This window comes from Cryptomeria japonica, chromosome 2 (genome assembly GCF_030272615.1).
Source record: "Cryptomeria japonica chromosome 2, Sugi_1.0, whole genome shotgun sequence".
Lineage (NCBI taxonomy): Eukaryota > Viridiplantae > Streptophyta > Pinopsida > Cupressales > Cupressaceae > Cryptomeria > Cryptomeria japonica.
Window position 1 is genome coordinate 277,756,986 of NC_081406.1, and position 27,667 is coordinate 277,784,652.

At 36.2% G+C, this 27,667-nt stretch overlaps 1 protein-coding gene across 1 annotated transcript in view; it reads right to left on the minus strand.

Annotated features, from left to right (window-relative positions):
• Positions 1–27,177, minus strand: part of LOC131030492 (uncharacterized) — a 66,404-nt gene extending 39,227 nt beyond the window's left edge. Inside the window, exons 1-5 of the mRNA XM_057961331.2 lie at positions 26,920–27,177; positions 25,166–26,766; positions 23,332–23,558; positions 22,897–23,229; positions 2,787–3,033 (exon numbers count right to left, since the gene is read on the minus strand). Coding sequence (XP_057817314.2) covers positions 2,787–3,033; positions 22,897–23,229; positions 23,332–23,558; positions 25,166–26,719 — 2,361 coding nt within the window. The 5' untranslated portion in view covers positions 26,720–26,766; positions 26,920–27,177. The remainder of the gene's footprint in view (positions 1–2,786; positions 3,034–22,896; positions 23,230–23,331; positions 23,559–25,165; positions 26,767–26,919) is intronic.
• Positions 27,178–27,667: the final 490 nt, after the last annotated feature.

Consider the following 27,667-nt stretch of genomic DNA (forward strand, 5'->3'; position numbering starts at 1 on the left):
AGCTAATTAACTAAAAAACTAAATGACCATTAAACAAGGAATTAAATACAGGTGACTAAAATATAATTAAATATTCTAATAAATGACCATTAAACAAGGAATTAAATATAGGTGACTAAAATATAATTAAATATTCTAATACCCTCCCTTAATGGTCATTCTATACATAGTTGAAAATCTCAGACTCAGACTCGGACTCGTGAAAGACTCGGCAAGGACTCGGCAAAAAGAAAAACCGTAGTTTTACAAAAAAACATAAAGAAATTAATGCATTTAGAGAGCATAAGAGCCATAATTGAAACATTACACATGTCATATACTCATAGTTTCAAACTTTCAACTCTAAAATGTATAATACCAAGATTTATTCAATGCTAATTATGCTATTATATGGAGCCTAATCAGACTCGGAGGTTAAATTTTCCCTACTTCCATCGGCGCAATTTCCCCCTATATTTTTCGACAGGGGTTTGGGGGCAACGCCCCTTGCGCGCTCCCTGTCGCGATACAGGGCGGGGTCGAGGGGCAGCGCCCCACGAGGCCAAAAATACTTTTATTATTTTATAAAGGCATCGAGTGTTATAATTCACTCCCTCAGTTATGCCAAACGAAGGCAAAAAAAAAAATTTTTAACTCAATTTTAAAGCTTGCATGACTTTTTTTTTGGGTCGCGCGAGTCCATCCGAAAGACTCGTGAGTCCATGCAAAAGACTCGCGCAAGTCCTTGAGGAAAATCGGCAAACCTTTTTGCAGAAGAGTATCAACTCCAAAACTGACTGCAAGATACCACGGTTGCAAATATTCGCCCTGGCACGTGCGACCCAAACTAACTGCAACAAAGCACGATTTTGAGGAAAAAACCGTCAAACCCTGAAATAGGAACCCTCAAAAAGAGAATTTACGATTTTGAGGAGAAAATCGAAAAACCAAGAAATCTGAGGTTACAGATCATCGTTTTTTGTGGAAAAAAACGGTAAAACCCAAATAATTAAAATCTTATGCGAATATCGCGGATTACAGATGAGATAATTTTTAAGGGAAAATTATAAACCCTGCGAACAATTTTTGAGGAAAAAATCGTGAAAACCCTCCCATGATTTTTTGTGGAAAAAATCAGAAAACTGATAGATAATTTTTTAGGAAAAAATCATGAAAACCCTGGGACCTGTAAGACGAGGTCTGGCCTAAATCAATCTGATCAAGGCAATGATATTCAAATATCGTGAACATGCACTGTTTCTAGGTGTTGTGGCAGCTATTGAACTTTTGACTGTATACCAACATGATGTTAGTCAAAGATGCAATCACAAAAATGGAGGTTGAACAAGGTCAACCTAGTGAAAGCATGAGACAAAAAAATCCGATTCAAAAATCAGAATAGAAGCAGCTGCACAAAAAAACTGAAACCCTGGAGGAGAATTCTGGCACGAATTCTAAGACGTGAATTTTGAGGTTTGGAAGAAACCCAAAAATTAAAAAAATTTGCAAACTTATAACCTGAAATTTTTCCTGAAAATAATCAGAAAAAAATAATAATTTGCAGAAAATAAAAAAAATACCTCTGATTTTAGAAAAATATTAACGAAAAAAAACGCAAAAAAAAAAAAAATAGGGGCAGAAACCCTAGGTCGGATGTACAACATAAACGGCGCCCAAAAGACACCAAAATTCCCGACGTCCACAGAATTAGCAAAAATCGTTGACTTTTTTAAATTTCAAGGCAAATTTGCTAGCACAAAATTTGAGGCACGGAAAACGAGGCACCCAGAAAAATCTGAGATCAACTCAGAAAAGCTCTCGAAAAACCCACCAATAATCTAAAATCAGAATACAGATCCGACAGCTCAAAAAATGAGGCACAAAAAACAATGCACCCAAAAAAATCTGATGACGACCCAATTGAGGTCTCGAAAAACCCACCAAGAATCTGCAAACAAAATAAAATTTCAATTTGAACTGAAGGGTCAAAACCCAAGTCGAAAATTGCAGAAACCCTAGGTAAATTTTCAATCTGCAAAAAAAACTCGAGGTTGTAGGCCCGAAAATCTGCAGAACCCTAAAAAAACATGAACTGCTGCCCAACACGAAAATTCGCCCACGAACGAGAAACCCTCAAAAAGCCTTCTAAAAAGCAACATCGTTTTTTTAATAAAAAAACAACAAAAAAAATCTGGAAAATATTCCAGAAAGAAGGCCATGAATTTTTATTTAAAAATTCGCCAAACTTTAAAGGATCCCATTGACCCGCTCTAATACCATGAAAAATAAATTGAATGAATGATTCAATAATCGGATGATTACATTGAACGATATACACACATATATATAGAGGTTACAAGACGATGTTCTATAATTAGAATATAACGTTAAAGTAAAAGATTAAAGAGCTAAAAGCTAAATTAAGCTTAAAAGCTAATTAACTAAAAAGAAAAAGCTAAATGCTAAATAAAGCTTAAAAGCTAATTAACTAAAAAACTAAATGACCATTAAACAAGGAACTAAATATAGGTGACTAAAATATAATTAAATATTCTAATAATTTCAATATCATTCCTGTTTCAGAACAGTCCAGATTTCTAGAAATATTCAGATATCAAAAGATAAACATTGCAGATTTCATATTTTAGTTTCAACTTTCAGCTTTCTGCTACACTAGCAAGACTTAGAATATGAACATAAAGAACTTCAGACTTCAGTTAGATCAAACTTATCAGTCTTCCAGCCTTACACTAACAGTAAATTCAGTTTATAATAGCTTATCAGATTTAGTCACAGAAACAAGTTACCTGGAGAAAGCGTTCCAATCTTGCACTTGAATGTTCTGGGCCCTGGCCATCATAGCCATGAGGAAGCAAAACAACAAGGCCAGTTTGACGAAGCCATTTTGACTCCCCACAGCTTAAAAATTGATCAAAAATGACTTGGGCACCATTTGCAAAATCACCAAACTGGGCTTCCCACAAAACCAACGAATTGGGATTTTCCATTGAGTAGCCCAGTTCAAAGCCCAGCACACCAAATTCTGAAAGAGAGCTGTAGATCAACGTGAAGTTACATTTTCAGTTAAAACAGGATAACTTTAACCGTACCATTTAGGTTGACAGTAGAAAGCTCTAACCATATTCAAAATATAAAAGGGCTCTAAAGTTCAAAAAGTAATTTTATATAAAAATAAACCACCAGCATAGAACACTACAACTATTTAAATCCAATGCTTCATTCTTATGGCGCACACTCTGGAATTGTACTCCTAGAGCTACAGGTTATTATAAGGGTTATGTAGGCACATTAGCTAAAAGCCTAAAATCATATAATCATAGTTCAAAACCTTAAATGTATTAAAATAATCTCTTAAAAAAATTTATTCAAAAACAGCATGTTTTCCATATTTTAGGTTGAAGAAAAATATAGACACAACAAAAACATTTGATATAAAAAATGGCTAGTAATTAGTAACTTCTATCTTGATTTTCTTTACCTTCCATGTCATTTCTCATTGACCCGACAGTAACTTCTTGTGAAACCATGAATTCTAACTTATACATCTTATTTTCTATGCTACGAAACTTCAAATTATGCAAAGGGAGATCATTAGACCTCGCAAATTCCAATGGCATCTAAATGTTAGAATGACTTTGCGAAATAACTGAGATTGCTTTATAGTTTTTCTTGAATCTAATAATAATATATGATGGATCTGGACAAGTATTGACCATAGGCCTTGATTTATTTATGTACGTGATTCTCAACTAGAATATTGTGAGCATCTTTTATGAGCCCAAATGAATTTCCCATTTTTTATGGAAATCTAACAAACTGTAATTTAAACCTTTGACACTTGCAGAGATAAGAATTTTCTTTTTGCTGTTATCTAGAATCCAGTGTGTTGACAGTTTTATTTCCAGTTAAAAGCAAAAAGAAGCTGAGATCTGAAAAAAAGAAATTTGAAGCTTTGAAATACTGAAGGAAGAGGTCTATAACTTTTGTGCATATTGCAAAAGGAATGGACATAGTCAGCACCATCGCTATGGAAAGAAGATTGATGAATTGATACGCCTTCTTCAGAAGGACAGTCTAAAGAGTCTTTAGCTACTGAAATCAGTCATATTGGGGTGTTACGAAGTGTATTTTCTGGTCTAAGCCAGCCGTGGGATTTATAGTACAGGTTAAAGGTTTCTTATCAGTAGACTTCATTCTAGAAAGGCGTCTAAGTGCTTATGTTGACCAATTCACTTCTGTTGTTGGACATTGGGTTTTAGAAGGGGGAAAACAGTAACATTTGCTAGGCGTGGAAGTCATGGAAGTGTAAGATTGAGGGTGATTCATTCTGGAGGGGCAGCAGCCATCCATAACCCCTAGCGTGTGGACTTTTGGAGCAGTTTCACTTCAGGCACAGACCATCTTCAAAATTTCTGTTCATGCATTTATCAAATCTTGTTATTAAGTGTTGTTTCCTTTGTTACTTCCAAGGACAGACATTGTTGATAATGAGGTCAGAAGTTTATGCACATTTCTTATTTTGTAATCCGTTCAAGACAGCAATTTATTTAATAAAAAAATATGTTACTTTCCAGCTAATGTAGTCATTTCTTATTTTGTACTAAATGTCAAAGCCGAGTATGGATGTTTATATGAAAACACTGCATTAAATCTTCTCTAAAATCAAGTGTTATACAAACTAGAATTTCAGAAAATTACACAGCAGATTGAACACAAACTATTGACAAAATTCTTTTTGTGAAAAAGTGCAAAAATCTGGTAAAAATTTATAGGTGTCTTTACGATTGTATCAAAGCTGGTTGTTCAACCAGCCTGTTAGGTAGTGGATGATTGTTGCATGATCAAATTCAGAGGTTCATTGTAACTCAACAATTGTGTATCAAATTTTTGTGTCTTTGAGCTTCATGAGGGATTTGACATTCAAGATTGTGAATCATGGCATCATTGAGTGAAGAAGAGTTGGTCAAAAAGCGTTTTGATGTAGGAGTTAAACTCGAAGATTTATTTCAATCAAAGGATGTTCTTAGCACTTTCGAGGAAATAGAGGATTATTTTCACGGAATGGATCAGTCACCTTCTCAGGTAATGCAAGCAATTATAATTCCTGCAGCGACTTCCTTGGGTAAGCAAAAATTGTTGTGAAACAAAGATAGTGATGTGAGATTGATTGTTACTTTTTGTTTAAGCGAAATCATGAAAATTACAACTCCTAAAATTCCATACAATGATGACATAACGAAAGAGATATTTCAGTTGTTGGTGGATAGTTTCCAAGGATTAGATGATGTCACAAGTCCTTATTTTACTAGGAGGATAAACATACTTGAAACATTTGCAAAAATCAGATTTGGTAACATTATGTTAGATTGGGTTGTGAAGATCTAATTCTCAAAATGTTTCCCTATTTCTTTTCTACAAGCAAAAAATATCATACAGATAATATTATAATAGCTATGCAGTCCATTATGACTTTGATTGTTAATGAAAGTGATGATGTGCCACAGTCACTTTATTCTATCTTGTCGACTGACATGTGAAAGGATGATCAAGAATCTTTATCAGTTGAGCAGGTCTTTAGCTGAAATGGTGATTGCATAGTAGGAGGAGAAATTGAAACCTCATCTGACAAATGAGAATGAGGAAGAAGAGTCCATAGTAGAAATTTCTGATGGAGAAAATACCTTATCTCAAAAGGTATGTATGAAAAGATCCAAAATGACTCCACTAAAGTATGCATCTACATATGTTAGGAATGTGTTTAATGAAGACAACAAAACAGCCACCTTGGGTGCAAATTCAAATCAAACCAGTGAAGTTTTTGAGACTATTAGCTTCCTTGATGACACCAGTCAAATGAATGCAAATGACAAAATTGTTAGAATCACTAATGTAATTTCAAAAAAAGAGCATGATGAAGTTGAGTATATTACTCCAAATCAGCCTATAGTGATAAATTCTTACATCTCTTCAGTGATGATAGTTCAGGTGTTGAGAAAAAGTATCCAATGCCAAATGTGTATCAGTTTGACTTCCAAACAGAACATATGGAGAAGAGTATTCATGATAGCTTCAGCATTTTTGGTTTAGAAAGTGATTTGTTTATGGAAACATCAAACAACCGTTCGTGGTGAACAAAATGAGCATAATTTTTCAAATCAAAGTCACATAAGTCCATGGGATCCAGGTGTTTTGACACCAAAATATGATGAAGAGCAAGTTTATGATGATTTTTCTTTTTGAGCACAGTGCTATCCTAACCTCAGAACATAAAATATGCCAAGAGATGCCATAGAGGTAGCTGATTTTAAGAGGCATATTCTTGAAGACAAATCAGCATGTTTATTGTATGAAACTGATTTTGATCATAGGCCTAGTGAGTTTCATATTGTGAAGAATCAGTTGAAAGTCACTGAAGATAAGATTGTTGCAGCCCTAGCACATTTTGATAACACACACAAGTTCATTGAAGAACTCTATTGGAAGGTCCAAATTGAGAAGACACAGAAATGTGCTGAAGGAGGATCCACTCTTACAGATTTGCATGCAATCAAAAATGCTTTGGAAACAATGAAATCAGATTTCTTGAACTTCAATTTAAATAAGGATCATACCATCAAGTTTGCTGAAGAGATCCTTGATGCATTGAAAATTTGAAAGGAAAAGAATAAGGATTTGATAAACTCGCCTTTGAGCTTGAGTCAACTAAGGATTCATTGGAGAGTACCCAAATGGCACTCCCTGAAGCAGAAAACCAGCTTGATGATACAGATCAATTGAGGAAGCATGAAAGTGAGAAAATAGCTAAAGAAATCAAGCAGATGATTAATGAGCTTGATAGGCTCCACACAAATTTTGATTTAGAGCAGTTTCCTAAGTTCACAAGTGCAGAATTGAAACAACAGGAAGGATGGTTGGATCAATAAAATAGAAGTAATTTTCAATTGGCTGATAATCCTCTTTTTGAGTTGGATTCAGAGTACACTTCTAATAATCCACTTTTTGTGATGGAGGATGAAATGCTTCCTGATTTCAATGTCATAGTTGGTAACCATCACAAGATATGGTATTTGGGTGAAGATTTCAGTTTTGAGGTAATGACTCTAGATTGGGGTTGTGGACTTCCAGGAACTGAAAGAATTAAGAATAATTTCTATCATGATTGGCCCCTTGGTTCACATAAGATAAGAAATCGAGTTTGAGTGGCATGCACAGTCGTTATCAGGAATGATAAGATTTTGATTGGTGATCCTCTAGATAGACCACCTGACAAAGAAGGAACAATTGGGATTGTAGTTTACAAAGGAACTATTCTATGGAGGTGCACTGGACAATATTCCAGATTTGGAGCTGCTGTCCACCTTCCAATCAGCCAACATATGAATTTTGTTACTTGCATACAGATGGATTAGCAAGTGTTTCTAACCAAGGAATGGAGAGATTTCAATAGGAATTGAGTGATGAAGAATCCAGTCATTGGAAATGTCCTTTCAGTCATTTCCATATTCAACTCTCCTAGGCATACAAGAGTTGTACATCATTGCAGCTCCCGCCCCAACATTACAATACTGATTTTGACAAAATCTGTTAATGTGCTGATTGATTTTTAGTACTTGCAGGTTTTGTGGCAGTGAATTGTGAGAGATTTTTCAGACATAGTTCAGTTATTCCTAATCTCCATATTGGTGAGTAATGGTTATTGCAATCATTTCATGTTGCTGGTCTAAGTATCTTCAGATGTTGCATCGATGATTGTAATTTGTAGCCAGTTGTGTGAATTGGTGTGCACGGAACTGCCACTTTTGCACATGGAAGTTGAGTATTGATGATGTAGTATCAATTTATCAGTTTATGGCAGTGGAAGCATTCCCAAGACAGCTATGAATCTAATTTTCAGATTTAACACTACTGTCATCATTTGTATTAGCCACTTGATAGAGACAAATCTGTAGCATTTCTGGGACAACATAATGAGATATGCTGAGAGCCATGCTTTCTAGTTTAACATATTGAGTTTCCTATTACCCAAGATCATATTAGATAGTGAGATTGCAGATGTTGATTGTACTAAAATACTTTACATCTTCTATGTTGCAGAATCTAGTCCTTACAGATTTCTTTGTTGGTTTACAAGAGATGAGAGCGAAGAATTGGCACAATGGTATTTTAGTATTAACCAGAATGGTGCAGCAACAGCATGGTGGGATGTTTCTAAGATTTGACTTGGGATTATGGGATCACATTGGCTTCATTCCGAAACAGTCGTGTGTTATTGGGGTTGAGTTGATATTACTTGAGGACAAGCAATCTTGAGGGAGGGAGGACTATAATGTCCCTCTTTTGGCCTTTCCAAAATTCCCAGGGAACTCCAACTTTCTGGGAGGCAAACATCCTTAGCAAATTGGAGATCAGTTGTTGGCATTGAGCATTGCGGATTTTTTGAGTGTGTTGATGCTTTCCGGAAACAGTTTTGACATGTCAAGTGCATTCCAAACATCTTGGAGGAAAATGCTATTTTTGAAAAGTATCTACTTTTAGTAAGTCAGATCCCCAATGAGCTCTTCAGTATGTTTGCGTCTTCAAATTTCACTTTCAGACTAATTGAGTGAGAAATAATTAATTGTAAGTTGTCGAAAAAGCATAAATCAAAAGACAAATTAAATTAATTATTTGTAAGTTGGATATAAAAGGTGACTAAAGTGCAGAAATGTTAAATAATAAAATAAAGTCACTTTTAAGGAGCAATAAGGATTATTATTTTTAAAAAGTAATTTAAAATATTATATTCCAGAAAGTTCTCAAGGAGATTATAAAATGGGATTGAGGCATCTCATTTGATTCATTTTGGATTTTTCATATTTCTCTAAAAATCATTGTTGTGCAGATTGAATAGGTTTGTTCAAGCACAGCCTAAGGACAAAAATCGGTTTTGGTGGTGAAGATCCTCTCTGGCCGATACAGTGAAATCCATTCAAAGTTTCAATTTGCACAAAAAAGGATTTGCCAGTGAAATCATACAAGTTTCATGCTTGGATTGAACAATTGAAGATTTTCAATTTGTGAAGTCCTGCAAACAAGACAAATTGTCGAGTTTTGCCAAGAATGAAGGAGTATTTATGAGAATATTTGGGTGATTCATTTCTCTGATGCTAGGCGATTTAATGTATTTATTGCTGGGTGATTTAATGCCTTGTTGTTGAGCATTGAAATCATCTAATGGTGGGTGACTGACTTGAGAATCATTATCAGTTGTTTCCAGGCAGCCATATCCTTGCTGGGCGTGGTTATTGAGAAGAGAAAATAGCACATGCTAGCTACATTGCAGGCCACACTGGTCATGAGAAAAAGATGACAATTTGTAGGATTCTTAGCCGCTGAAATCAGTCATATTGGGGTGTTATGAAATGTATTTGCTGGTCTAAGCAATGCATGGGATTTATAATACAGCTCGAAGGTTTCTTATCAGAAAACTTCATTCTAGGAAGATGTCTAACTGCTTATGCTCACCAATTCACTTCTTTTGTTGGTCACTGTAATGTCCCCAAATTGGGGTATACCTGATTTTTGACAATTCCACAACATAATTTGTTTACAAATGGTATTCTATAATTAGAACATATAATAGCTTTGAATCTTTAAAGTAAATAAGCAATTAAGATAAATAACATCACATACTTGGATCTAATCTATAGCATCAATTCCAATAATCCACCATAGTAGGGATTGGTGAGGAATGCACGATAGGGCGCCTAAAACATTCGCTGCAACTAAGCGCAAGGGCATGATACAACACCCCTTGGCCCCACAAGCAGCAGGAGCTCTCGTCATCCAACATGAGGTGGCCTACTTAGAAGGGGAACCCATCTCTGCCCTCCCTACTGGTGTCTCCTTACTAACCCATACATAATTACTTCTATTCTTTAGTTCTCACTTCTAACAACCAACCATTGTCAAGATTGGAGAGGAAAGCACAATAGGGTGCCTAGAACATTCACCACAACTAAGCCCAAGGACATGATATAACACCCCTTGGCCCACAAGTGGCAGGGACTCTCATCCATCCAACATGGGGTGGCATACTTAGAAAGGAAACCTGTCTCTGCCCTCCCTACTTGTGTTTCCTTACTAACCTGTACATGATTGTTTGTAGGAAAATAAGTAGATTTAACAAATAAATAAAGAATCTAGATTGATTAGCATTTCTCATTGTTAACTATACCAAAATACATATTAGATTATATGTTAAACAACATCATCACAATCCGTACGATAATACTAGCTAGAACACAAGATTGTTGTATTCTGAAATACAGATTGCTTATCCAGAGACTGATCTCCTTCGATGCCTGCAGAGTGTGTGTGTGTATATATATATATATATATAAAAAAAAACTTCTGATCTTATTCCCTCTCTTCTTCCAAATGAAGAATCTGCCTTATATAGCCCTCAAGAGGAGGCATAGAATCACCACAATTGCTAGAGACATCCATCTTCATAAAGAGGTGTCTCTTCTTAATTAATTGCTGTCTCTTCATAAAAACGTGGCTGCCTGGAACTGGTGTGATTAAGTCCCTTGTGTAACTGTTGATTTCAACATTACAGAAAAATGTGAAGTCTTATTAATAAGACAATTTTCTAAACATATACATATATATGAATATCTGATTTCAATCGATTTCTTCCTTTATTTCCATTTCCCATTCCTATTCGATGCCCTCTACAATTGCTGTTTCTCCCTTTTTATACCTTTAAGAGAGAATGGACAGTCACCTTTCTAAGAGTCCCATCCGTTAGAAATGATATGCCTCTTCTAATAAATTCATTTGATCGCTGTAGTGGAAGGCCTTCTTAATAGCTGTGAATAAGACTTGCTTCATCTAATGATTTCCTCCACTAAGATTATATATATATACACACACACACACAGACACATGTATGTATATGTATGTATATGTATGTATGTATGCATAGATACACATACACATGTGTATATATATACATATATATATGAGCATATGAGTCGGCCATCACACAATTAATTTTTTCTTGCTCTTAAATAATTTTCTGTTCCTTCACATACATGTTAATCTTAAGCACTTCTCCTCATTAAATATATTATCTTGAGCAGTTAATATAGATACGTATTTGAGCCAAATGGTGGTCGGCCAACAATGTAAGTTTATTGTCATTACCTCCTCTTCTTAACTTGGGCGATCAAGATGTTCATATATATCTTTCTCAAAGCATGGTTGGCCAAGAGTAATTGTTTAATTTAGATCATAATGTGGATAAGGTTGATCAGCATGGATAAAATTAGTTTGTCCTTCTTCATCCTAAATTGTTGTCACATTTAGACATTAAGTACTCCTACATTTAGGGCGAACATAAGTCGGCTAGCCGTCTATCTATGATCATAAGTATTTTCCTCATTTTGAAAGCAATGGAATGACCTAATTTCTGGGTGGGGCATTACAGTCGCTGGGTTTTAGAAGGGGAAAACAGTGCCATTTGCTAGGTGCGCAAGTTGTGGAAGTGTGAGCTTGAGGTAGATTTTTCCAGGAGGGGTGACAGCCGTCCATAACCCCTTGTGGGCTTGGAGCAGTTTCACTTCAGGGGCAGACCATCTTCAGATTTCTGTTAATAAATGGATCAAATCTTGTTATTAAGTGTTGTTTCCTTTGTTACTTACAAGCTAAGTCACAGGATACGGCGATTTTCATAGATGAGGTTCGAATTTAATCGAATTTCAAACTTCTATAAAAAAAATCGAATTTAATCGAATTTCCTCTATAAAGCACTGCTATCCGCCTCTAAACACAACTCAGCTGGTCGTGGGTATTCTTCGTATATGCTTTGTATCTATTGGGTCATGGGTGTCTGCAACTGTTGGGTCGCCCTCAGATTTTCTCCAACAAGGGTTGCTATTCTGATAATTTATTAAAAGTATACATATATTTAAAAGTAAACAAAATTATAGAAGGCGAATTTTATCCGAATTTTTTTTCGAATTTTTCCCTTGTCGAATTTCATCCGAATTTCATGGCTGTCGAATTCGAATTCGAATTCGAACCTTGTGACTTAGCTTACAAGGACAGACATTGCTGATTATCAGGTCAGAAGTTTATGCACATTTCTTATTTTGTAATCTTTTCAAGACAGCAATTTATTAAATTAAAAATATCTTATTTTCCAGCTAGTGTAGTAATCTCTTATTTTGTACTGAATGTCAAAGCCAAGTATGGATGTTTATATGAAAACATTGCATTAAATATTCTCAGAAATCAAGTGTTATACAAACTAGCATTTCAGAAAATTAAACAGCAGAATAAACACACTGTTTGACAAAATTCCATTGGGAAAAAGTGCAAAAATCTGATAAAAATTTGATAGGGGTATTTACAGCCCTTGTTCTGTTCACCGTAGTGTTCTACTCATTGAGAATATCGGCAAACTTGGGAGGGATAATACCCTTGGAGGATGCAAGAAACATCACAGAATACATCCACAACCACCCTTGGGTGTTTAATTTAATGAGATAGCACTTGGAGATTGTGCAGTTGAGTATCAAACAGTGTGCCAACTATTTCATCACTTTATACAGTATTGCAGCCCCACTACCATCTCTTAAGCAGCTGTTTGTGAACACTGTGTGGGAGGACTCTCCTTATTTGGTGAAAGACAAAAGGAGAGGGTAGTAAGGACCCTTTTTTTTGCCAAAACACATGGGCAAGATCCTCAAGATAACTTGCAAAATTATTAACTTGATATTACATAATAAGTTTTTATGATGTTGGTTTTTTTTGTCATTCAAAATCAAATTTTTATTTTATATATTGTTTTGTTTAGATGTTGATATCCATGAGTTTTCCATATGAAGCCAGTGACAAGGCCAAGGAGACAATGTAGCATTTTTATGTTTCAAACAAAAAAAGTATGAACCCATTTGGTACATTTTTTTTAGAGGTAGAACAAACAACCCCACCAACACATTCATGTTGCTGGCTACTACACAAACCCAAAGTTTTTCTTTTCCAATAACTTCCAGGCTAATGAGGATGCCATGGATAGCCCCAACACATGCATAGAGAGGATGGTCCCTGAAAGACCTTAGAGATCTGATTTTGGACAAGTTGCAAGTTTACAAGGCCACGGAATGGAGGTTGTTTTCTTCACCTCTGCACATTCAAAGAAAAATGACTTTGCAGCTAGGTAAAAGTATATATTCATTGTTAACTATGTATTTTGGATTCATGCATGTGGACTTGTATATGTTGGACTCTATAGTGTTTCAGCTTCACAGCTTTCACTATGATATGGGATTATTTTACCATGCATCTATATGTATATGTGTCATGAGCCGCACTTGATCTCTTAATGGAAAATATGTACCAACCTGATTCAATCTTGATAATAATATAGTTGTTTACATTCATAATTAATTATTATCTCTTAATCGAATCTTTGTTTAGATTAAGGATTGATTAGCAAACAACGGCTTTTTACTAATTGTGATTGAGATCCCCATATGCGAACACCAAAAGGACATTACTGCAAATTGAAGAAATAACCCCACGTGGATGATGTCTTATCCATATTGTATCATCTTTGGTGCTAACGTGTAGTTGACTGCTGTACGTAAATATGCGGAAGGAGACATATATTTTGAGGAATGTGCTTCCTGTCAATACAATCAAGTTGAACAAATATTAAATCGATGTTAAAAGGAGTCAACACCATTTCGTGGCTAAGGAGCATGACGTGATTGGAGCAGTGAGGCATGCCGCTAGCGCCTATCATCAAAGTGTCTTTGTAGTGAGATGCCGTCGCTGGGTGAATACAAATTAGATTGCGATGCATAAGAAAAGACCATTAATTACGATCACTCAGCAAGAGTAACCTTAGCCAATAATTAAGTGAACGAAAAAGGAATTATATTAGTCTTACGTCAAAAGGGTGCGATAATGCATCACCAAGGTAGCGATATAGAGTATTTATTTGAAGGTTAGTTTAAAAACCAAAAAGGGTGTGTTGACGTGTATTTTGTACACTATCAAACACAGAATAAAATACCCAAGGGTACCTTATCCTCTCTTGAATAAAGCCTCTGATTGCTGAAGATGTCGCGAAAAGGATCAATTGGGATGACTTCAAGGTTTTTCGTTGTAGGATCTCTACGTGTGGATAAGCTCTTTGTGGTATGATGTGATTTGCTGGAATCACAAGGGGACCTACACTTGTCGACCTAAACGTCTGATTTGCTTTGAATATTGTTGGAACACAGAATTTCACTGGCTTAGATTTGAAAAAAAAAGGAAAAAGGACGAGGGCGAGGAAAGGATCTAATCCTAACACTAAGAATGTAAGAGCAATGAATGATCTTTGATGAAATTCTAACTAAGTCTTGTTTTGACATCCCAGGACCATCTCCACAAGGTTAGTGCGATCTTCGAAGGAAAGCTTTATGATGTTCAAATCATCACTGCAGGCATAGACACCATCAGGCTGATGCATATCAATGAAGAAGCGACAATTGAAGTTAAGCTTAAGCTGAATGATTCCAGTTGACTACACAAGGCAAGTCTGCAATCAACAAACTGCTAGTAGTATGGATTACGAATTTCACCATCAATCAAACACATTTCTTCCACTCATCTAATAACATGAAATCAAAATATGAGAAGTATAGAGACCATGCAAATTGTTGAATCGACCCATAAATTTCACCATTTCTTCAATGAAGTTTTACAAGCCTTTTACAACAACATCTTGGCAACAATCTTTGCCTTCTCTCTCTACTCTACTCTAATTGCTATTCTATCAACTGGCTAATCACCTTCTAACTACTCTCTATTCACTAACTCCTTTCTATTATATCCTTTCGCAAAATGAAGAGTCAGGGCTTATATAGTGCCCATAATACAATTCGACGACTAAGATCAATTTGAGATCAATGGCCAAGATTCAATAATGAAAACCCTAATTAGGGTTTGTTACAACCATTACATAGCATTTAATGCTTGACCAATGATAAAATTACATTTTAAGGACACATGTCTTCTCTGGAAAATTCGACCAATAGATAGCTGGGGTAGGTACATCGAAGTTTGTGCCACCTCCCATGAGTTAGGTACATTGAATTTGGACATGCTGAGGTGGACCACACCGACTGGAGGAGCGATGACTGGGATGCCAACTCGTCTGACACTTGGTTGATGCCAATTTGATGTTGCTGAGAAGCTAGCTTTAATTAACTATTTTGGAACTATCTGCTTCTTCAACGAACCCTTGCTCTGACTTACTTTGTCTTTGATGTGCAGGATGATGATGTACCTCGCCTTGGAATGCTAGATTGGAAGAAGTCATTCCTGATGATACTTGACCGAAGAAGGCCATCCTTGTCGATGCTAGACTGGAGGACGTCGCCCTTATCCTTGCTTGATCGTCTTTGATGAGAACCTGCCGACTTGTAGATCCTCCGGGCTTTGGAGTCGCCATCTTGATACCTACACAACATTTCACAATTAGTAATATATCTTGAAGTCTAGAAATTAAACTTAAAAGGAAGATTTAAGATTTTAATTAGGAAACCTCATGATAAATCTTGAGTTATCATTTCCTAATTAACCATGCAATACTTAGATTTTCCAAAACAAATGTCCAAAAATCAAACTTTGAACAAGGATGCTAGGATAGTTTCGCCATACCTCCTCTTGAGTATTAAACTCTAAGAAATGATGCAAAAAAATGGATTTCGCTAGGCAAAATTTAAATCAAAATTCTCCCTTGGATGAATTGCGCCTCCTCTAGCTTCAAAAAGAATAGACTCCACCCTCTTTGATCTTCAACACTTAGTAGAAATTCGCTCCACTCTAGCCAGATTTCGCTCCTCAAATTGCTCCTCAATTTCGCACTTTAGAAGGGATAAATGAATGATTTGAACTTGAAACAATGCCCCCCTATTATATAGAGCGCTCACCTTCTTTCCTCCAAGGCCGACTTGGCAAAAGGGATAAAAAAATAAATAAAAACTCTTTAAAAAGGTGGCCGACTTGCCTATAAAGGCAAAATAATGCCTTTGAGCGCTCACTAACAAATTTTAATTTGAAAAATTAATTTTAGATGCCTCCAAGATGTCCCTTTTGATTATTTCAAGGTCAAAAATTAATTTATTAAATTGCCAATGCCTTTAATTTAATGCGAATTTAATCTTTTCAAATGCTTTGAAGTTAGCAATTTTGGGGGATTTGAGGAATATCAAAGTATGATTAAGGCCACAATGAAGATTGACAATAATTTCGCCCTGGACCCTCAGCAAGGGTCAGGAGCGATTTTCCAAATTAGGCCTTGAATATCCAATTTTTGCAAATCCAAAATATCACCAAGGCACTCCAAATGACATCTTTTACTGGAGTTCGGGCTTTGATTTCACTTGAATTTTGGAAGAAAAGTGCATTTAGGATTTTTTCGCCCTGGACCCTCAGCAAGGGTCAGGAGCGATTTTTCAAATTTGTGCTTACTCCTTCATCAACTTTTCTTGAATCCACCCTTCAAGGCTAGGCAAAGGTCTTCTTCTTTCACTCCATCCAAGCTTGGTTCGTTCCTGCAAGGCAAAATAGGGGATTTTCAAATTTTCGCCCTAGACCCTCTCTAAGGGTCGGGAGCGATTTTTCATTTCGTGACCAAAATCATCAATTTTCAAAGGCAAAACATCATTCATCATGCACTTGGAGGTCTCTTCGCCCTAGCCTAACCTTAGCTTTCCTCAAACTTGCATGAAAAGTTCCCATATTAGGTTTCTTGCTGTGGGCCCTCTCTGAGGGTCAGGAGCGATTTTTCGCTGTGGGCCCTCTCTGAGGGTCAGGAGCGATTTTTCGCTATGGGCCCTCTCTGAGGATCAGGAGTGATTTTTGAATTTTAGGTTGATTTCATCTTGTGTTGATCCTCCAAATTATATTCAACGGATAGAACATGCTTTCCTTCATCCCTTCTAATCATAAAACATACTTTGATCTTGTAAGAATAATGCATATTTGAAAATCTCGCTCTGGACCTTCACTGAGGGTCAGGAGCGACTTTTTGGTTTTAGGCAAATTCCTTTATCTTTTAATCTTCAAATCACCTCCAAGACATAACATATCACGTCCTCCTCCTGTCCAAGCAAGATTTTATCTCAATTCTTCAGACAAAGGAGAGAAACCTGGAAAATCGCTATGGGCCCTCTCTGAGGGTCCAGAGCAATTTTTGTAATTGCCTTCAAAATTTTGATTCTCAACGATTTCTTTTCACTTCAAGGCTTTTCAAACATCGTTTCAAACCCATGCCTTCAAAATGCCTTGCAAGTCAAAATTTGGTCAAATAAGGCAAGAAATGAGTCCTAGATTGATTTTCACCCTGGACCCTCTGGAAGGGTCAGGGGCGAGATTCGCCTTGGACCTCCTGAGAGGGTCAGGAGCGAGATTTGACTTTTTGAACTCTCCGTCAGGATAATTTTATGGAATATAACATTTAAGTATAAGTTCTTATACTTTAAGTTATATTCTATATATACTTTCAGGATGTTTGAGAGTGGTTTCAGACATCCAGGAGTTGTATTGCAAAATCTAGTTTTTGGAGGTTTTTCAATTTCCAGACTTAGTCAAATTTCAAGATCAGGACATTCCAGACTTAGCCAAATTTCAGGACATTCCAAACTTCATCACTCACCAACTTGACCTAACTCAAGCAGACCCTGCTATCCAGGTGATCCCCTTGGTGACCCTCAAAACGCAAAGGCTAACAAACAAAACCCTAAAAAGCAAAAAGTAGGGGTCCCCATCTGCAATAGGGCGAAGTGTGAATACGTCACAACAGGGTGCAATATTAATAATAAAGATTAATCGATCATTGACAACGGATACGTCTATTCCCCATTAGATTCAACCACTCAGTGCCAAGGGTATTTAATGAAGAGGGAAATCATTCTTTTAAGCATGGATGGTCTTTTATTTTTTATCTAGATCCAATATCGAATCGCTCTATTGAGCAGTAGCTTTCATAAGGTCAATCAGGCTGCATACGTTCAAAGATAGACATCAGGAACAGCACCATAACCTTTGCATATTTTCATAGCAAAATCTGAACAACAATCTATATCGCCATAGGCATTTACATCTATCTCATTCTATATAGCATTTTCTTAATATAATATAATAAAAGTATACCATTTCACCGCAGCATACTTATCATATAAATCAGAGACAGCCAGTGGCATTACTGGCTGCCATAATCATATACGTTTGTCTTCATAAAATTCATCTCGTAGGTTCATTGCAGAAATCAGACATTGTCATTTGAGAATTACAAGTGTCTGTCTAGGAGGGAGCCGGAAACTTATTAGCTCTTATCCATATATTTGGATCTGCTCTTTGAGCATCTGCCTATTTGTCTCTCACTGATTGCAAGAACATAATTCTACATTAGATACAACACCACTGATTGGACTATTGCATATCATATGAATTCACTTTTAGCATATGGATTATTGTACATAGCAGAAATAGCAAGTGATATTGTCTGAAACACAATTCAATTACAAAGATTAGATAGTACAAGTGTAAAGAACTGAAGTGATTGTCCCTATTTCTGGACTTAGACTGATAGGGGACATTACAATATGAAATTTGCGTCATGGTAGTGTTAAATGATATCTAGTTAGATGTAGATAACGATATCATCTTGTGCATATTATTTTGTTTGTTACTATATATTGTGCTTCAACTATCTTGTTTTGTGCAGAGACACTTGATAGGCACAAATTTTACCAATGGTAACAAATTGCAGACAATCAACTTGGGTAAATAAAAAAATGTTGTAGTTAATCCACATTTCAATCAAATTCAAGCTATGAGATGTGTCTTGTGTGGTCCTATGAGGCTAAATTGGAATCAGTCGATCCTGGACTCATCTTGTCTGGAAACTCAGAAAATGTGTTTGCATGCTTTTGGTAGAGGGTCCGACTTGTGGTTATTGGAATTTAATCATTTTCTGTATATCACTGTGTGCTTGCACAACGTAAATTATGTATGATTTAATCGGAAAATTGATTTATTTTAATAAAAATATATTTGACATGTTTTCCTAGGTTTGACTTTAATGAAATTGCTAACCAAGGTAATCATTAATTATTAAGAGAATGCATTGGGAAATTAGTGATGTTTATTTGATGATCTCAGTCATTTTATTCATAAGAAAATATTCCATAAAATTTACTTAGGAGTATTTATTATGTAATTTACCATTATTTTTTCAATTATGAGCAAAGCTATTGAGCATAAGCTCAATTCTCACTAAAAAACTTGACTGTGTATGGGTTCTCCTATCATATGAAGCACTTAATGATTGAAAATCATATGCAGAAATTTATTTTACTATTGGAGACCATTATGGAATCACAGGTGAATGCACTATCAGATTCCAAACAGTCTATAAATCCATGGAAACCTGGATGTTCTTCTACCATGTGTATAGAGAAAGAATAAGCTGAAGTGGTGAAACAGAAATTAAACTTGTTCAAAAGCCTAGAAGATCAACTAAAGAGGACCCCAAAAACCATTGTTTGTATTCAAGAGGAATATCAATAGTTGCTAGAAGACATGGAAAAAGCAGAGTCTGAAGAAAACAATTTTTTCATTAAATTCAGGAACACCTTACTTGTCAGTTCAGCAGAAGGAATGCTATGGAACATCTAATAAAATATAAGGGAATAACAGTGTTGTAAAGCAGGGAACAAACTATTAGAGGTCATATATTTCAGTCATACATTGATGAGGATTAAAGACAAAACAAACTGGTTTAAAATTAATGAAGATAAAGAATGCAGAGGAAGATTTATTGAAGCAGCCGGGTGTTGTATATTTTGTCATTGATGTCAAGGAGATTAGAACGTTTTCAAGTTGATTTTTGAATAATGTTTTGGTTGAGTTGCTTGGGCCTATGCTTGAGCTAGTTGGTTGTCAGGTTATTTGCTTCAGCTGCCTGGTTGCTTGCTTCAGCTGCCTGGGTGCCTTCTTGAGCTCCTTGGGTACTTGCTTGAGCTGCCTGTGTGGTTGGTTGAGGGGCTTGGTTGCCTGCTTGAGCTGCCTGGTTGTTTGCTTGGTTGAGCTACTTGAGCTGGTTGGGTGTCTACTTGTGTTGCATGCTTGTCTACTTCACCTGCCTGCTTGTCTACATCACCTGCTTGTCTACTTCACCTGCCTGCTTATCTACATCACCTGCTTGCTAGCGAAGTCATACTGACATGTCATCAATTGGAATCGAATTAATCTTTGTCGAGTATGAAATTCAATGTTTAGCATTTGAATTTTTAAATCAAATTCTTTTGTAACGTCTCCATTTATTTTCTAAATTTCAACCCAACGGTTACTAAAGGTACAGGTGTTAATATTGAATGGTGCGTAGTGGTGCAAAAATGAAGGGAAGCGTATCCTTGTTTACAATTAATGTGTGGTAAAAGGTTGCAGGAAGTTTGTGGAGTTTCTGAATTAATATATTCTCATGTAGAATATTTTAGTGACGGGATGAAAAAGAGACAAATACGAAAAGACGGAGAGTGCGTTTAAAGTTTTTTTTGACAATACAGCAGCCAGTGATATAATTTTGGAGGGTGGTAGAAATTTTTTTAAAATAGAGATGATTGCGGTGGTTGAGTGGTGGTGCGCAGCAAGTGCGAGTGAAGTTTTAATAATAGTCGGATATTGAATGTTCTAGTGGTTGTTCTTTCTTCTGAAGTTTTGTGCAATCCATTGGTAAGTGTTTATTAAAAACAGGGTGTGCATTTACAGTCAGGTGTGGTAGCATTCAAAAATATTGTGTGTGGTGAATCAGGGAATATGAAGTTGAGCAGTCATGTGGTTAGTTAAGAGGTATTGTTTTGTTTTTTTAAATGCATATCTTTTATCAGTATCTACAGATTTTTATTAAAAAAAAACATAATTGGAGGATGGTGTAGAGCGTAGAGTGTATTCCTATGCAATATATGTTTAGTGGATGAGAGATAGAAAGAGTGAATGAAAGGGAGCTTTCTATGGCAGACTGTGATTAGATTTCAGAAGTGCTTGATTCAACAAAGGTAAAAGACTGGTTATCATCTATGTTTGAGAAGTTGTGACTATGCATGAATATTATTATGGAGCTTACAGGCAGGTGAGAAATCAGTAATTAATCTTGTGAACCAGAAGCTTATTTTAAGTAGCAAATTGTAAAACTCTATAAGGAGATAAGTTTGAGGTTTGTGCCTCTTTTAAATGGAGTAAGTGCTTCATCATTGTTGATCAAGTTTCTTGGAGAGTTAGTGCTCTCAGATAACTTTTTTTTGTAATCAGGGTTGGTGCCCACTTATGTTAATGAAAGCTATTTGATGCCGTGGTTTCTTACCTAAAAAGGTTTTCCACGAGAAATCATTGTGTTTGTGTCTTAATGGTTGTTCACTTTATGCTTTATGTGGTTTCATGCATTTATAATTTTATAGTATTGAAAAGTGAAAAGTTCTGAAATACTGATTAACCCACCACCCCCCCCATCCGCCCCCTCTCAGTATTTTCTGTGTGCTTCTCACTGGGAGCATGACAACAGTTATCTGAATGCATGATACAGATTTCCACCAAAAGGAAGAATTTAGATATGAGAAAAAAAAGGCAAAAGAAAAAGTAGAGTATGAGTCAAGAAATCACTGAACGCTAATATGTCATAACAAAACTATGAACTTCATATTTGTACAGAACTGACATCCTTGAACAGGATTGAGCAGCTTGAGGCTCAGGGAGCATGAGGTTCAGGGGGAAATGGCAAGAGTTATCCTCCCAACAGTTGTAGTAAGTGGGTTTTAGAAGAAGCTTGTTTGCTAGTTTTTGCATTTAGATACAATATGGCCTTGATCCTTTTTAACCATTTATTTGCATCCTGAATCGTTCTGATAAAAGTTTAAAACATGGCCACCCATGAATGATGTTGTGTAATGACATAATTTTCCGGTATCTTTTACAGTTGGCCTGTAATTGAAGAATCTTAGTTAGCCCAAAAAAAATCTGCAAGTTATCAAATTCCAAGATGCATCATCAGCCATCAACTTCAATCGACGAGGAAAGGTCACCATCCTCACTGTACCACTGCCGGAAATGTGCAAAAATACAACCAATGTCCTGTATATGCAAGTTTTTCTTTTATGTCAACTAAGTGAAAAGGTATCTAGCAGCTGAAGTGTTAAAACTTGGATTAAATATAATTATGTTGTTAGATATGTTAGAACTCCACAGCATTGATAACTGAATGAAAGCAAAAGAATATATCTAAAAAAACTGCATGCAGAATTTTAAATATTGACAATTCATATGGAAAATGTTACAGCCATAATGAAAGAGGACAGCATCATGAAGAAGGCATAGGGAATCAGTCTAAATTATTAAATGTTCTGATGACTTGAATAAGGAAGAGAGCTCAGAATTGTCTTTCTTGGCAGCTGGTCATCCACAAACTCAGGGGAGAGTCCAGACATAGGTTGGAATTTGATGACTTTGTATCAGACAGTTTATAAAGGCTATTTTAATAACAGCTAATTTTGTTATGACTAGTTTTATAAAACCTCTTTCTGTAAAGACTAACTTGTACTTAATTATATAATTTGAACCCTAGGTCCTCCCAACCTTATGTACTGGTAAAGAGTTATCTATAAGAGTAGTTCAACTTTGAGGCCTATTCTTGTTGAAAGTTGAGTACCTGGTGATGGTTCACACAGTATGACCTGAAATGCTGATCTTAAGAAACATATGCACAGTTTTCTCCAAAAATATTCTTCTGTTTTTATAAAATATTGTTCAATTCAGCAAATCCAAGAGTGCAAGTCTTGTACAGGCATTACTACATACCTGTTGCTTACAGTAAACATCTCTTCATTTTGGTTCATTGTAACATGATCAAGAGGGCAATAGCTTTCTCCTGTTTCCTGATCATGAAGAACTGCATGTCGGTGACTGAAAGTACCTCTTTCAACATCCTGGCCACTCAGCCTCACATGATTACCCTCTACAAGAAGAGTTGCAAATGCAAGAGCTTCACCAACAGCCCAATCAACACCTTCCCCTTTTTCAATCATTTGCGCACGCTGTTCAAAAATCCTTTTTACAGACCTATGTGGCTTGAACGTTTCTGGTAAAGAAGTTATTGCTTTTCCAACATTTTTCAATATCTCTGGTTTGACCCTACAAAACAATGCACAAATGATTCAAAACCTCTAAATAATAGAAATTTCCTTTCAATTCAAATGTGTGAATAGGACTGAACTTCAAGAAAGGAGCCAATACCCTGTATTACGTATACGAGACAATTGCTCTGGTGACTTGAAGCCAGTCCAATATGCTGCTAGCCAATCTCGTTGGTTTGGCACATAGTCTTTGCTGTTTACAAACTCTTCATTCAAAATTGAGTTGACCTTCTTGTGTAAATCATCAATTTCTTCCTTTGACAACTGCCCTGATTCAATTAGCTGCTTTTCATACACATCAAGCGCTCGTGGATGATTTCTAATCACCTGCTCATTAAAATTATTATCAAAGTTTCAGTGAGCTATTACATAGACAAGAAAAACAATTTGAAGTGGCTAATATGATTAGACCACCCACCGGACATCTAAACAAAAATAATAATTCGAATCCCATCCAAAAACATCAACAAAGCTGAAATAGAATGTATCAGCACCTAAGGAAACCTGAACCCATGCATTTTAATTAAATATCTTCCAACTTTAATCTTTTGACATAATAACAAACTAAATTCAGTTTAAAATAGAATTTTCAAATCATCAAATTACATTTTAGTACTTATCCTGTCCCTTTTTACAATAAGGTTATTATATCAATCAGAGGATACCATAACAAGTAGCAAAGTAAGATAACATTTATATAGTCCCTTGCATAGTTTAAAAACCCAGTGAGTACTTGCCGAGAATTTTTGCCGACAACTATAAGCAACATAAAATTGGTAGTAGGTTCTAATAAAAAATCACCTACAAGTAATCGCAAGATAAACTTGGTGGTGGGTTTTAAGAAAAACTCATGACAATTTTTCCTACCAAAAATCACAAAACTTGTTGAATTTGTTTTGATAAAAAAGAGCCGTGGTTTTATTTTTTTCAGATGACAGACTGACATGAGTGAGCCAACCGCAAACCCTTCATTGGTGACGGCTAGGGCACAGTATCATACTGCTAGGGCATGGTATCATACCGAACTTCTGAAAGTCATTTCTCATTTGGACCATGCCAGGGAAAAGTTGGGTTACATTTTCTAAAACAACTCCTAATCAGCCTTTGCTTCTACGACCCATCACGAAGAAGTAAACCATCGCTAACCATTCAGTGGAATGTGCTAAAATTAATTCCACCCAATTATTGAAATCATTTACCACATCCATAAATGATAAAACTTAATTGATGATCTGTCATGGAAAGTCATCACAGTTGAGGATCCATGTGGCTTAATCCCATCATCATTTATTGAACCTGGAAAAGAATAATATTATAATGATGAACAAGTGACTTTAATGAGACTTTGATTGGAATCCTATTTGGGATAACAGTTTCTAAATTCTTGATCATCCATTCCATTAATCTATTGCGTTATCAATTAAGACTTTGATCAGCACTATAATTCACGGTCAGGTATGTGCACATTCAGCACTATTATTCACTTTGATTGGAACCCTATTAGGGAAACAGTTTCTAAAATCTTGAAAATCAGCACCATAATTCACTTCTCTAATTTTGATCTATATATGAAGGAAATCAGTAACATGCATATTTGTAGAGCATATTTTAAGAAATTAATGTGTTTTTTAATATTTGATAAATATGCCGAGTTTTTCCCTGAATTTTTGTCAAGTTCCAAGTTTTAAAATTTTTTGGGTCAACAGAGTAATTGCCGAGTCCAAGTTTTTAAACTATGCTCCCTTTTACTGTAATCCAAAGGTTGAAAGTTTGGAGATAACAATGAAACCATTTGACGTGTATCGAGGAATTAATATTACAGAATGTTGGAAACATCATGCTATTCTGTCCTCAATTATCTTCCGAATCCCTTCTACTTCATCCTCAGTAAGCATGACTATAAACACATTAACTGGAAAAAAGGAAAATTGTACCTGATACATTTTAGGTTGTGTGAAGGATGGTTCATCAATCTCATTATGTCCAAACCTGCGATAACAAACAATATCCACCACGACATCAGAGTGGAATGTCTGACGCCACTCAGCAGCGAGTTCACATACATGCACCACAGCTTCCACATCATCACCATTCACGTGGAAGATGGGAGCATTCAGAGCTTTTGCAACATCTGTACAGTATTGTGAAGATCTCCCTGATTTGGGGTCAGTTGTAAATGCAACCTGATTATTGACTACAATGTGAATAGTCCCTCCAGTTGTGTAATTTGGAAGAGCACTCAGATGCAATGTCTCGTAAACTACACCCTGTCCAGCAAAACTTCCATCTCCATGAATCAATACAGCCATGTTCTTTGTCCTGTCCTTATCGTTTGAATAATACTGTTTTGCTCGGGTTTTCCCAACAACAACAGGATCGACTGCCTCCAAATGACTGGGATTAGCAACTAGAGAAAGATGTATCCTTTTCCCACCTCTGGTAGGCCTATCATATGATGTACCCAAATGGTATTTCACATCCCCGGTTCCAGTGTAAGATCCAACTTCTTCAACAGGCTTTGTGCCACTGCTAAACTCGCTGAAAATATGTCTTAATGGCTTCCTCACCACGTTGCCCAGGACATTCAATCTTCCCCTATGAGACATACCTATAACAATGCTTTCCACACCCATGTCAGCGGATCTATCAAACATCTCTTTCATTCCTGGAATCAAGGTCTCAGCACCTTCAAGACCGAATCGTTTTGCAGCAGTCCATTTCGTTGCCAAAAAATTCTCAAATTGTGTACTCCAAATCAGTCTATCAAGCATGACATGCCTTCGCTCCGGACCATACTTGCTAGGAACCACTGTCTCAATCTTCTCTCTCAGCCAATTGCACTTATCACGGTCAGGTATGTGCATGTATTCATACCCAACTGTGCCACAGTAGGCCTGCTCCAATCTAGTTAGAATTGTCCTCAGGGTTTGGACAGGCCGATTCTCAGACAAAAACCCAGACATCCTCCATACACCGAGGAAAAACTCCCGGTCCAAATCCGCTTCTGTAAATCCATATAGAGCAGGGTCCAAATCCACAGGGATTTCCCTCTGCTCCAAACCCAAGGGATCCAGCTTCGCCTTCATATGACCGTTCACCTGATAAGCCCTCAAGAGCAACAAAAGCCTCATGCTCTCCTGGATTGTTTGCCCCGAAATCCCAGGTGAAGTCGCTGCCTGCCCAACAAAATTTCTGAAAAAATTGTCCCATGATTCGTCCACGCTCTGGGGATCGGCTTCCCAGGCCCGCTGCAATTCCTCCAAATAAACACTGCTCGTACCATCCAGAAAACTGTCGGTCAGCCTCGACAGCGGCACCGCCCGCGGCACAGGGGCTGTCGATTGCTGAAACTTACGTGGCGTCGAATGAAAAAATCGAGCATATGGAAGGCTCCACACCGATGATTTATTCGTATAAGAGGATTGCTGAGCCAAACGGATTCTCAGAGCAGCCCTGTATAAACCCGAGTAAAGCCTTGGAATAGTCATGGCTACTAATCTTGAGGTTTCTGGGGTTTCGGTAAAAGATCAAAGTCCTGAAACAAAAACATAAAAGATCAAAATTTTACTGTGTTTTGAACAGTGGCCATTCAATTTTCAAACGCAAATTTTGAATTTTCTGAACTCAAACAAATTTAAAAGACGCTCTACAGAAATGGCAGTTTCAGTTAATGATTCAAATCTCATACCCTTACAATACTGTTTTACGATCATATACAAAATTCTCAGCCGTTTCAGCTTAACCCTCGGGCCAAAGTAGAGAGCCAGATCTGGAAAACATAGAAGATTGAATTTTTCTTTTGAATATTAAATCCCAAGCGCTGAATTCACAGGCATTATCAATTCCAGTCAATTTGCAACCGCCTCGCAGCCATGGGGCTGTTTCACAATGAGGCATCAAACATGTGCCCATTTTTCCTAATCCTGGCGTACATTTTCTAATTTGTTCTAGATTTGACCATATTATCCTTTTTTATTTTATTTTACCAATGACGCCGCTGACTTTTGTGTTTTCCTTTCATCTCGGTAAGCTTCCCTGACATTCGATTACCTGCATCAGGCCTGGAATTTGACGGCCACTTCTACCTGTCAAATGAATTTTTTTTGACGGTTTGGTTGTTTTGATGACTTTCATTTGATATTTTTAGAAAAATATTAGTTGTCAAAAAAATTAATATATCACAAAATCTTAAATTTTATGTATTAGGATAACTTTCTAAATTTATTCTACGTATTAGGATAACTTTCTAAATTTATCTTGAAGACAATCTTATTAAAAATATGTAAAAATTTAAATTTACTAAGTTTCTAAATTCATATAAAAATATACAAACTATTCTTAAAAATCATATTAAAATGTTTTAAAATTGATTCAATTATCACAAGTTTAAATTTATATAAGAATTTACAAACTATTCTAAAAAATCATATTAAAAT